General features: G+C 46.0%; 1 protein-coding gene across 2 annotated transcripts in view; it reads left to right on the forward strand.

The window, feature by feature from the left end:
* The first annotated feature begins 11,513 nt into the window (after positions 1-11,513).
* LOC119460692 (uncharacterized) overlaps positions 11,514-13,957 on the forward strand; it is a 34,600-nt gene continuing 32,156 nt past the window's right edge. Inside the window, exon 1 of one of the 2 annotated variants that reach the window (XM_037721744.2) lies at positions 11,514-11,732. In XM_037721744.2, the coding sequence (XP_037577672.1) occupies positions 11,663-11,732 (70 nt within the window). In that variant the 5' untranslated portion in view covers positions 11,514-11,662. The remainder of the gene's footprint in view (positions 11,733-13,957) is intronic. The other variant, XR_007468361.1, reaches the window with a different exon arrangement.

Consider the following 13,957-nt stretch of genomic DNA (forward strand, 5'->3'; position numbering starts at 1 on the left):
AGATAAAAATACTGAACCAAATGAGCAAGACAAGTATGTACCACAAAGAGGCGGCAACGTCAGTGCAACACCGGAGGAGCCAGGGGCGTAGCCAGGAAGGGGGGGGGGGGGTTCAAACCCCCCCTCGAAATTTTTTTGCTTCATTCTTTTCATTCAGGCCGATCTCTCCCCACTTCCGCCATTAAAAATGATCTGTCTCTTTACCTGTATGGAAAACGAAGATGGATTGCCGTTTGACCTTATTATGTTAACTGGCCTTCCCTGCCTATGGCGCTCCCATGTGGCGGGGTATCATTGCGAACTGTATACTCGGCCCGCACAAATGTGTTTTCGAGAATGCATATCCACATTTGTAGAAATTTAAAAAAAAGCACAAGAGTGTGTACCTGCGTGACTGTCGAGGATGGAACCATTGGCAGCGCTCAAAGAAGTCGGTCCAGTAAGCTTAACACTCTTTGTTGTAAACTTTCTGTTTTATGTTGCTTTCCCAATCATAAGGACACAACACTGCAGGACGCACGCTCCTCTCGTGCCAACACCAACTATATATTTTTAGGATGATCGCCACGTGTTTATGATTCTCATATAAGGCACACACCCACAGTGGCAGATGGGCAAAGAAGCGTGTCCGCGTGTTGGTTATGATGCTGATTTTGTTCACTATAAAACATACCCGCGTGATTGCCCAACGACCGGGATGGTACAAAACGTGTCATTGCCTATACCAGCTCCTTGAGATGATCACAGCGTCTTGATCGGCCAAGAAGCGTGTTGACTACGAAGACGATGATTTACATACTATGGCACATACCCACAACGGGGGTTGTCCAAGAAATGGGCGTTATAATGGAACTTGCCGACCGTGGGGGATTGACCAAGAAGCGGGAGGTCCATATCTTGCCAGCGCCAAATAGCCATTTGAAATTATTGCCGCGTGTTGATGTTGATCATGATTTTTATACTATGGAACATACCCACGAAATGGGACTGGCCAGGAAGCGGCCCGGTACATTTAAAGAAGTCGCAGTTTCACCCGAAAGGCGAAGAATCGATTGCGATAGTATATTAGTAGACGTCTATATACGAAGTAAGGATAGTAATTTGATCGGCCATATAAGCTTGTAAACATAGGCACACTAAATAAATTAACTAGCATGGTAGTACGCGCACAAGAAAACATGAACACATCTCACTCGATGACCACGGAAACTCGCTGTCAAAACGCTGGAGTGAGGAAGCGTGGGGACATCAGCGAACGAATTGACCTTCGTGCTGCCTCGCATCAACGCGAACTAAGCGGCGAAAACAGCGCACGGTAGACTCTGTCCCCGTCGCAGATGGCTTTCAAAGAAGGCCGGCCCGGGTGTACGCGCCTTACGCCGCAGCCGCCGTAGTAGGACGAGCCCTCTCTCCTTCCCCTCCACCCGGAGCCTTGCGCGCGACGGAAGACGGCGTACTTCCTCCCCGCTTTCCTCCCTTGCTTGCGCGAGATTGAGCCGCCATCGCCGGCTCACCCTCGCACGCTTTCACTCTCACATACAGCATACGGCGCACGGCGACGATTTTATCGCCCTATATAGGACTTTATACGGAACCTCATGGCGACGGCAGAAATGCGCCTGGAGTGTCCATGTAATTGCTCTCTCAATAATAACAAAGAAATGAAGAAACACGCCTACGTAAGATATGTCACATTACATAGCAAGGGTGTGCGAGAGCGCATGCACGCGCCAGGTTACTTTACAACAAACACAAGGATAGAAATGAGCGAACTTATAGCATTCCATTTACGGCTTCACGAAAGCTTCGCTTTATATTGATTCTGCATAATATTTTTTCTGCACTCACCCACCATGCTTCAGTAAGGCGCGTTGTATACGTAAAACACGTGCAGCACAAAACGGAAAGCAAAATTACAAAATTCCCAGGTGTCCTTAGCTATTGCCTAAGAAACGCAAAGGCGAAAGCCTTGTAAAGCCTACTGTAATTCACCTTAATCCACATTAATCCTTCTTTCTCCACCTTAATCCACTATAATCCTCCTTAATCCACTCCAATCCTCCTTAATCCACCCTAATTCATCTACCTTAATCCTTCTTAATACATTATAACTGACATTAACCCACCCTAATCCTCCTTAATACATCATAACCGACCTTAATCCATCCTAATCCTCCTCAATGTTCCTGAATTGACCTTAATCCACCCTAATTCATCTTAATCCAATAATTAATAAATCATTAACTTTGATAATCATTAATTATCTCTTAATTATATACACCTGGACATACTTTGCTTCGATTCTGGCCTTCCTTGGGACACGTAACTTTCTGTACCTCACAAACATAGAGATCTAAGGTTTTCGCCTTAAAATATGTATCACACTGTGCGCGTCCAATCAGGGCTGAATTGCCATTTCACTGTTGGTTACTTCAGCCGTATTTTATGCCATGGCCACAATTTACCAGCCTTTCTGTCTTTTGGATGAGATGCATTTCCACGCTTTTTTTTTATCTCGCTCTGAACTGTTTATTTTACATGTGCGCCTACACGTCTGCTATTCCATAGACTCTTGCCATTTCTTACAGTACTTCCATTTACACTGCTAGCATGAATAAGAAAAAAATGTCACAGTTTCGCCCTAAGGGCGAAGCAATGAATGCGATAGCAACACAGCAATGTCATACGAAGTAAGGTGAGCGGCTTTGGTAACAATATGAATTGTAGTAAACATGAGCTGATTAAGTAAGCAGGTGTGCTGCGGCGTAAGTAGACCGACATGAAGAGAGACTCGATAACCACGAGAAGGCGCGTGTGAAACGGTGGTGTTGATGAGAAGCGCTTCCCGTGGGCAGCGCGCGTGCGAAGGGACACACCTGTAGCGCTGCACTGCCGATCCGGGCAGCATTACATGTGTAGCGTGCGTTGGAAAATGCGACCCGACTATTACTAACTGAATGAACAAGCGTGGTGTGAGCGCGCACAAACAAACATGTAGAGATCACACTGAATGACTGCGGACAACGACTGTCAAAACGCTGGCAGCAAGCATACGCCGCTGCCGGCGAAGGTACGTGCGGTCTATCGCTTCAACAGGAACTGAGCCGCGAATGCACGGCTCATAAAGGTCAGAGCCGTGTGGAGATAAGAGACGGTGCGGCGAGCGACGAGCGCGGTTGTTGGCAGAAGAAAAGTGCGCCCCCCCTCCCCCCGCTTCCTCCGGCGCTGGCTTCCCGCTTCCTTGCTTGCGCGCGGGAGAGATAAGAGACCGTGCGGCCGAGCGACGAGCGCGGTTGTTGGCACAGTAGAAGTGCCCCCCCCCCCCCTCCGCTCCCTCCGGCGCTGGCTTCCCGCTTCGTTGCTTGCGCGTGGGGGATTGAGTGCGTTCGCTCTCCGTGATAGCGTGCGTCCGAGCACGCTTGCGCTCGGGCATACGGCGCGCGGTGAAGATTTTATCTATACGGAACCTCACGGCGACGGCGACGACGACGGCGACGGCGACGGCGACGCCGACGGCAGAAATCCGGTTGAAGTGTCCATATAATTGCTATCGCAATAATAAAAATTGTGCGGAAACCACTGACGATGATGGTCAATGCAAGCGAATAGCACGTGCGAGCGAGAGAAAGTGGGAGCAAGCGAGAGAGAGAGCGCGAACGTTGTGCTTGCACAGTCGGACCATAGACCATTTATTTATTTATTTATTTATTTATTTATTTATTTATTTATTTATTTATTTACATTCGAACGTAAGGCATTGTAGAAAGGAGTGCCTATATACGCGTATATGTGTTGCCGTAACAAAGGTTACAACAATTAAGGTGAACTAACGCGGTACCAAAGGAGTAACAGAGGTTAACGAGTGAATTTGGAAAGATTCATTAGTTGTGCACCATGATATAGCACGGAACAATGGTGCACGGAAGACTAGAAACACCGCTCAAGCAGTTTTATCAACGTACAGCTTACGCTGCGCCATTGAGCGACCGTAATTTGCACACTGACTACTATGTTTTTGCCGTGCAGCGCCAGGTGGCAGCACAGGCTGCTACACCATGAACCGCCAAAAGCAAAATTATTGGATGGGAGCCCATTTTGGCGCTGAGCCGTGCTCTCTCAAGGGCTGCAGAAGATAGCGCCAACCCCTTTCCTTTCCAAATGAACAACTTAGTAGTAGTAGTAGTAGTAGCCCATCCGTTTACAAACTTCACCACTGCAACACGTCCGTAGCGTATAGCTGGAGCCTGGGAGGGAGCGGAGCGTAGATTCGTAAGACAGGTGGTTTACGTTTGGGTAGCCTATAACGCGTGGTATGCCACCTAGCTGACAGGCTGGAGTTCAGCAATCTGGTGGCGAACATCAATATGTGATAACATAGATGACAGGAGAACCGGAAAGTGCGGCTCGTTATTTGAGATAGGCCCGAAACTTAAAAAAAATAATAATTCTGGGGTTTTACGTGCCAAAACCATGATATGATTATGAGGCATGCCATAGTGGGGGTCTCCGGATTAATTTGTGGAATAACCTTGACGTACACGTCACGGAAGTTGACAGTGACCAATTTATTTATTTACAAGTACTGCAGGCCTATCTTTAGGCCCAATATGCAGGAGAGGCAACATAAAGAATACAAAATTGAGCAATGTTACAGCGCATAATAACCAATGAACAGAATACACTCATATACAGCAGAATACTATACACATAATTCACTCAGGTACTGCTAACACACGTTATATAGTTATACCATACGAGACTAGACAAAATAAAATAAAAAAGGTCAAGTTGTTTTTCAGTATCCTCAGACTGGAAAACACTTGTTGGCAGAGAGTTCCAGTCTCCAGCTGTCCTGGGGAAAAAGTGTTTTTAAAGGCCGTAGTACGAGAAAGAATAAGGATCAATGAATATTTATGGTTATGTCTTGTTTTTCTAGAAGAAAGAGGTTTCACACAGTTTGGGCAAATTCGTTGTAACTTTACTGGATATAATTTTATGTAAGAACCTTGGGTATATTCTACAGGGATCCGTATTGGCACCGGTTTTGTTTTAAATTTACTTAAACAATGTCACCATCACATAAATAACGACATTACCGTCCGGTTCCTTAACAAAAGTTTCCTATAAGAAATGAACAGCCTATCGAATTGTTGACGCTAAAAGATTATTGGTTCTATATGTGTATTGGTTCTATAGGAGTATTGGTCGGGCGTATTGCTTCAATCGGCCTATTGATCGATAGGCGTAAGAGTCCAATAGGATACAGTGGCAGGGGTGACCACGCACCGTGCATGCTATAGCGCGACAGAAACATTTACACCAGGGTAAAGCTTAATTAGAGTACTTCATTCGCACTCTGCGGGATGCACTTATCTCAAACATGCAGTACAATATAGCCAAAGAAAAATCACTTAGACAGGCATAAAATGACACTATAGTTCAGAATTACACCGGACTGTGGCAAAGCTCGATTGAGAAACTACTGATGCAGACTCGAAACACCTTCAGATGTACCTGCAGACACACATAAAAAGAGAGAGAGAGAGAGAGAGAGAGAGAGAGAGAGAGAGAGAGAGCGTACACAAGTGCTACGAACCGCTGAAACCATGGTGAATGGCTGCTTATCTCAGGGCGCCCCGTTTGCCTTCGTAAAGAACACCAAGCCACACCTATCACAACATGACGTATTTAGATACTCCAGCCAAACATTTGTAGTAATAGATGAGACAGTGAACACGTCCAAGGCAGATCACATCGCATGGTCATTCAGCAGGCATTCCGTAGTCAACGCGCAGTTATTTGGCCTACGCCATGTCGGTTAGTTCGGTGTGACCGACACTTCACGTTGTATTTGCCATAATATACGTGTGCCAGAACGGTGCTCCTGTGCGATTATGGACTGCAAACAACAATCGCGAATCGACGACACATATACCAGCAAACATTGTAGCGAAAACGAAGAGAAAACAGTCATGCGGATCCCACGCACTCTGGGAATCGATGAATCGATCGACACCTTTGATTGACGATAATTAGCGGTGGGTTTGACGGCGAATGTTTAATTTCTTGAGCGTTTAGTGCAATACGAGTGGTGAGTTGATGTTAACTGTTACCTTACTTGCACCACTGCTGTTTGTGTGCGTGTAGACAGAACACAGCGATACGTGTTTGCTTCAGGCGTTCTTGTGCGCCATTGTTCGTAACCTTAGAGAAGGTTAGCACTGGCATTGCTTCACACGACACATCGCATCGTGGCAGAAGTGTCAAAGTTTAATTTAATTATGGGGCTGTACGTGCTAAAACCACAATCAGATTATGATGCATGCTGTAGTGGCGGACTCCGGATTATTGTTGACCCCGTGGGGTTCTTTAACGTGTAACCAAATCTAAGTACACGAACGTTTTTGTATTTCGCCCCAGTCGAAATACGGCTGCCGCGGTCAGGATCGAATCCACGACCTCGAGCAACGTCATTGCTGCAAAGCTACCGCAGTGGGCACAGAGGTGTTGATTTGACGTGCAACTGCTTCCGTATAGTGTCAGCTAGACGCTATACGGTGCTTTAAGCTTTGCGTCGGCACGTCCTGCGTCAGTTGTCCGCCTGACAAATTTGCACGGTGTTATTATTAATCATTAATTATCTAATTAGACAGAATGCAAAACATAATCTGAGTATCTCAAAGCGACAGCAAACATTACCTTGATGCTGTCCAGCTATGTAGGTATTACATATTTTTAAAAGTTTGGCCCAAGTTAAGTGAAACACCATGTTTAATCGTCCCCGTTTTACCGGCACAACAACGTAGCGTTGTTGCCAAGTGCATGGTTCCTTTAAGTCAGCATGTAGTGATGTCGTAAGAATGTGCCTTTTCCGCAAGTCAAACAACCACAAAAATGTATTACTCTTCGAACGCGAACATTTTACTACAGAAGATGCACATTTCTCAGGTGTCGAAATGATACTTCGCCTGAGTGACTGGTATTGCATTGTCGTGAAGGTACTAATTTGCGCCCCATTTACATTATAGTGTTAAACAATATAATAGATGAACTTCGTCTGCAACTCTCAGTCATACCCACCACGGCGGCTCAGTGGAGCCGGAGTCATGCGCGGCCGTTGTAATAGAGTTAGTTCGTTACATCAACTCTATGGCGTCACCACGTGTTCAAACATGGCAGCGCCCGCAGGAGTACCTGATGGATAAGGCTGTACCCTTCCTATCGGGCGGTGGCTCACACCGCCAAGCCGTGATTATAGTGATATATGTAATTAATTACACTTTAGCTGTACCTAGTGGCGCCAGCTGTGAACTGTTGATTTCGCTGTCATGGGCGAATACTTCGTGCTGCTTTCTAGACATTCTGCACTTTCACAGATGGTGGTGCCACGTGGCTTGTTCCTGAAGCAGCGACACTTCGAGTGACCCTCCCACCTGCCGCACCTTCGAATTGGGCGCTAGTTCGATGATGGTCGTCCTTGGCGGGACAGGCATGCTGCATTTTCGGGCACAGAAATAAGAGCGTGCAATTTACTTATCACTGCCTTCCCAAAGTAGTTGTTTTGAACATTCAGAGAAAACGTGTTGATATGTGCACTCAATTGTCGAAAAGCACGGTACGCACACACGCGCACGCGCGTATTTAATTAGGCGGTACGAAAAAGTCCAAGCGACGGCAAACAAGATTACCTTGGTTGTATCCAACCACGTGGCGTTTGCATATTTTTAAATCTTGGTACATGCTAGTTGGGACACCCTGTATGTTTATATATATATATATATATATATATAATTGCAATGTTTAAACATACATACATAATACATACATACATACATACATACATACATACATACATACCTGTTCTTTTGTGTGGTTTCCTTGCTGATGGCGCTGTTTTTGTCGTCCCTTCCCATTGTGTTCTTCTTCCCTGCATTCCTCAGAGACCGAAAACGTAGAATCGAAAAGGGAGGCAATATTTCTTCAAAATGACTACGGTACGTTGACCTTTGGCTTGTCTTTGGCGTCGTGGGAAATCGGATTTGACTCCACAGTCGTTCGACCTGCTCGATTGCCAAGTGCAAAACACAATTGAACATTTGCAAAAATGTTGCTGCGCGTGCCTGAGAAAGGCATTTTCCAACCAATATACTTTCGACCACAAACTAGTAGAAGGATGTATTGTTCCCGTTCAACAGCTTCGGCTTTATTCTGGTCGAACGCTGCACACCCCTCTGTACTGCCAAGGTTCGGCGCTCGTTAAGTATATTGAATGGAAACAATACACACCCTCTCGTTGGCCACGGGTGAGGGAACTATATGACAGCAATTGTTCCGAGGGATTCCTCCGAAAGCCTTTGTGCTCGCGTCTCATCCGTGATTTTTTATAGCGACGCGTTTAGCCTCCCGGCGGTCGTCATTTTTCGTGTCCGTGTCAGTGAACAAAAATGTGGGCCGATTCCGGCAGCAGTGCCGGGCAGAAGCAGTGGCTCGTAAGCCTTACCTCCGTAAGGCAGAGGCTTCCAGCACTCAGCAAATGGAAGCGAACAGTGAATACATTCTTTGGAATCACGCATACAACGTACAGAACAGCGTACGTTTCAATAAAAAACAATCACAAAACAAGCACCCGAACCACATTATTGATTATAAGTAGGGTTGTTCGTTTTCGGGTTTTATATGTTTTAAAATTCGGGGGGTAAAAATCGGGTACTATTTTTCAAGCTGATAATCGGGGAGAAATCTGTCTTTTTTGTTTATTTTGTGGAACCATTCCGAAATTAGGGTTGAATTTTTAAATGCACTAAGTAATACATTTATTGTTCTTTTTTAAATCGGAGGGTATCACGAGCTCCAGAATGCTAACGCGTTACAACTACAGATCTCTTTCAAGCTGGTAATCCTGGGGGACAACATGGTTTTATAGTAAATACTCAGAACTTTGGCGTTTGTTTGGAAATTAATAAATAATAATGGCAGTAAAAAACATTGATAACTTCTAGGAAATGAACCATTTTATTCACGAAAAGCTGCTCATCGATTTTTTAGACATTCTTGTTAACATACACTATCATGTGCATGCGCAGCATGTCGGTCTCCATCAGTAACCTGTCCGATTTTTGAACGTATCTCAGCTGAGAGAAAGTTCTCTAGACATCACAGCTTCCATTAGCTAGGCACAACACTGCCAGTGCAGCATTTGCCAGCCTGGGGTAGCGAGCGGTAGAGTCATGCAAATACTCAATGAGTTTGACAGCTGTGTTAGTAAGCGAATGTTTATGAGTTTATACTAATTAGCGCAGCTGTGTTAGAATGCATGCATTCACATGCACGGAAAAAGGGCAGTCGCCCTCTTCCCCTTCTATTGTGCGCAGTCGAAGGGGGATTGATGGTGCATGCATTTCACAAGCTGGGTGCAACAGGGCCGAAGCTGCGTGGCGAGCCGACGTGGTTCCACCCCAACGCCTATTGTCAACACCTCATAACTAGCTTGTTATTGTCGCTTTTCTTTAGTCGACCTCCGTAGCTGGTGAAATGAACTATAGGTCCCTGGAGTTCACAGCAGGATATGAATTCGTTGTCCCGAGGCAGGGTAGCTGGCGCGTGTGCACTGCAAACTTTTGCAAAAAAAAAAAAAAAAAAGAACCGTTGGTACGTGGTTGAGTTCGGGGAGAAATCGGGTTTAACACGATTCTCCTGAGACATACATGTTCGGGGCGTAAAAAGCGGGCAAAATTGGGCTTTACCCGAAAGCGAACAACCCTAACTATAAGGCGTGGCGCTCCCCGCATACGTTTGCCGGTAAAGATTACTGTTGCACAAGCTGCCGCCGCGACGGCTGCTTGCGACGTGGGGAGTGACGTCCCTATAGCGAGCTGCCTGCCTCGTTGCTGCTGAAACACTTCTCTTGACTTCAAATATTGCAAATTACGCGTTCTGTGACTACTGCGTTTGCTTACACGAGCGCAAACTCCACTTCGACCTTTTCATCTTCACTTCGTGCTCACAACACACTGCGGCGAAACATGTCGAATTTAACAGCCCTCAACCGACACGGAAGTGAACTGAGCGCTGTGCTGCAGAGTACAGTGCAGACAAAAACACAAAAAGCGCGTCTTCGAGAATTTTTCTCATGTTGCTTTAGCCGTACGCGTGATCATTTCATCCTTTGCGAAAAACTCCATCAATGCATGTGCTAGCGATGCGACAGGCTGCTGCCGTTTGCAGTGTATTCACATATTTCAGTTGGCCTGGGAGAGAGCTTTCAATCGTATTAGACAGATTCGACGATCGCCCTTTGTCAGTAACGAAAATCCTCAGACATTGGGCGAAGGCGTCCAGAGCAGAGAAGGCCTTAAACGCGTTGTTGCGCTTTTTTTTTTTTTTTTGTAGTGAAATACTTTGAGAGCTGTGGCGCGTCACGTGGCAGTAATGTACACGTTTTTATGTTTTCTTTTTGTCTCTTTCTAGAATCTAGTTCCCTTTACCCCTTCGCCGCACAAGGTAGCCAGTTACGACTATATCTTATCGCTTCTCAGCCTACGCAATAGCATACGACTGTATATAAAACTCCGCCCTTCAAACGTACTCATCCAGGCAGCGTCGCGATCATCTCAATGTCCGGCATGTAGGATGTGCAGCCGTGAAATATGAAAAACAAGTCGAAATGTCATAGCAGCATTCCTTTAGTGCACACGCATATAAAAAATTTAATCGAATGGCAAAATTGGTAAGCAAAACAGGACAAAAGAACAAAGATGTCGACAGGACGGCGCTGCACTTCTGCGGCTAATTTTTTTTTTTTTCTAGAAAACCGCCGTTCAAGCAAGCGCTTGCCTCCTGAGTTTTACGAATGAACTTGTTTGTTATTAGGGTGGTCACAAGAAAATGGAAAAATATATATTGTAACGTCTAGCGTTATAATACGTAGATTCTTGTTGTCCTGTCATTTTTTGTTCGCTTGCTCTGACATGTAGTAATTCGTCAAAACCTCTACACTACTGCATACTATCCAAGAACATCAGAAAAATCTGTCACAGGACCTGCAGTAGGCGATATTGGGTGCTAAGCTCCCTTCCTTTCGTCCGAGTGATTGATGAATGTTGCCCCTTGACTAGGAAAGAAATGAGCGGGGCCTACAAACACGTTCGCTCCACCGACTGCCCCCCCCCCCCTCCCCCCCTCATTGTCGCGACAGCGACAGGGCTTTCTTTGCGCTTTACCCTTTTATTGAATTCCTCGAAGAAAAAAAGAAAGAGCGGCTCGTGGCATGGCACTATCAACGAGAACTGCTCAACGCAGAGGGGAGCCGTTCTTGTTGCAGTCATCACAAAGCAGGCCACACCTATTGGGCCACCCAACTTCCTTTATTCCCGAGTCACGACTGACAAAGGGATTGCTAGATAAGAGAACCCTCTCTTGTGCCACCTGTCTCCCCCGCAAACTGACCAAGTTTGAGGGAGTCTATTGCAAACGCTCTACCTTCTTTCTCTCCCCTTCCGGGAAAGAGTTCCTCACTGGCCCATCGGGAGATCGCCATTCGAACCCCTGCTTCTCTCCCAGTCTACAAACTGTCTCCGACGAGAGCATACCTCCTGGCGTCCACTGTTGGAAAGTGAAACGTGTTCGGACGCAAGCTCGACTCTGTGCATCGCAAACTCCAGCCATGAGAAGCCAGCCGCTGTTTGTCGCTTTCGTCATCCTGCTTCTGCTGTTTATCGACGCTGCCTTCGGAAGTAAGTGCTTTATGCTTTACTTTTTAATTAACGTGACTGTCGCCTTTATGTCTTTTACTAGCTGCTTAAGGCGTAACTGAAAAGTGTACTGAGCACGTGTTTGTTTCTATAAGTGAGAGTTTTTGGAGGACAGCGGCCTGGTTCTAGTGACTTGTGTACGCGTGCGTAACGAGTCCTGCGCGTTGGTTATAGCTTCCTTTCGGAGACATATTGTCGTGTCGGATGTTGGCAATTTTCTGTGACGCTGCGCGGGCACTTAATGCAAACTGCGCTAGGTGATTAAGGTAGGTTGCGTACCTGCGGGGATGGCTAAACGAACGCGGAGGTCTGCGCGTGCATTCAAGTTTGCCTGCAGGTTAGGCAATCGAAATTATTGATTAGCCTGCCGAGTACGGTGTCTCTAATAGCCCAAGTGCTACTTAGCGAGTTGCCTAGCGTGTGTCCTTTTTTTTTTCTCCTCCGTGCCTTTCGACGCTAGCACAATGTTTACTAGTATGTTAGTATAAAGACAACCCGCGCACGGATCAATTAGTTTAGCTGTGTGCGTAACCAGTCTCCAAGTACTACCACTATTCTTGGGCCGTGCATCTTGCATAGTGACAGTACGGTTATATATGCATTTGCGTCAAGCAGAAAGTGGTCAATTTTAAGTGCTCTTTGTAAACCTTGAGAAAGGAAACCGAGGGGCCCGATTTTTATTAGTAATGATCCTAAGAAGAACAAAGATGATCATATTAGTAATGATCATCTTTGTTGGCTTCTTATGATATGACTCTGTAAACCTTGTAATTTATAAGCAAAGCACTGTCTGTGCGTTTTCTCCTGCCCCTGCCCATTTTACGTAGAATGGGTTGACGATGTCACTAGGGCGCGTATTCTCAAATACTTTACGAGTGACGGCATCAGCAGTGCCGAGGTGCACATACTTTGTGTGTGTGTGTGACATGAATATATTTATAAATATGTAGCTTTCCGTACTTGAAATCGGCGCGTAAGACGTCGGCATCACGAACCGAAAGACACTGGGCGAGCATTGACGGGCTGGTTTCACGTATGCATGCATTTTCAACAAGCCCAATCTTCTGCCTTACTGCAATAGTTTTTTGTTTACCGTGTCCTCGTATTGCATGCATTGCCTGTGAGCTAGCGAGACGGCTTAGCGTTTAGAACAGCAGCAGAACGAACTCGTTTTGTTCGATGCACCTAAATGTCTCAGGATGAGAGAAGCGGCAGGGGTTCAGCAAACCCTATTTAAGAGCAGCCACGGGGAGAAAAGTGTACAAAAGGTACAGTATAAGATGGGACTGTCCGGTATGCGAAAAATGAGTAGCCGGCGCCACTTTAAAGGCGCCGAGATCGCTTAAGTATCTCGTTCAGTAAAAGTTCGTCCAGTTCAGCGATGACTAGGTTTCGTACGTACTCCAGAAATGAGAGGGAACACTCCGTGAAGCACTCCAGCGACGTATAGAAGAGCACAGTGGACGAATTATATGGTCTTCCATTCTTTGCAGCTGAGAGGCCCCGTAGCTTTCCATGCACGTGTGAGTTGAAGAGATCTGCCTGGAAGCTGTCAATCCTTGAAATTTTAGTTGACTTACTTTCTATATAGCGTTCTGCTACTCGGCCCGCCACGCCGCCGGGTTTTCGCATGATGGATATAATGCTCTCGCACTTAAAAAAAAGAAAAGTACTCCAAAGACGTCTTTATGGCGTCTGAAACCCTTTCGCCGAAACAGCTTCTTCTTTTGCGCGTGTGTCGCCAGCCACTGCCTGCGTACGTTCCTGGAACAGCTAACGCCGATGGCCGGCTGGCCTTCACTCAGCGGCTCAGATTCTCGTCGTTTTCTTTTCTTATTTTATTTCCACTTCTCTCGCAGAAGCTAGGGAAAGCGCAGCGAAGTTATTTTTTTTTCTTTTTATTTGTTCCAAGCTGAACTTCAGTGCTGCTGAGATGCGATTGTTTTGTTTCTCACTTGAATATTCAACGTGACAGTCTATGTCATCACTATTCGCATTGTTCAAACAATGCTCTTATGATAAGTCTTGTTAGGCTCAGTTGGGGTACAACTGTACCACACCAACGTAGATATGAGAGGAGAGGAGTTATTATTTTACGATACAGGGCGGCAGGCGACTGGGCGCTAACACATGTTTTAGGAATTCTGGACATTGCCCCTTCGTACAGAAAGGCTCTCGACATTGCAAACTGAAATTCTTAAAAATTC

This window comes from Dermacentor silvarum, chromosome 8, assembly GCF_013339745.2.
Source record: "Dermacentor silvarum isolate Dsil-2018 chromosome 8, BIME_Dsil_1.4, whole genome shotgun sequence".
In the NCBI taxonomy this organism is placed as follows: domain Eukaryota; kingdom Metazoa; phylum Arthropoda; class Arachnida; order Ixodida; family Ixodidae; genus Dermacentor; species Dermacentor silvarum.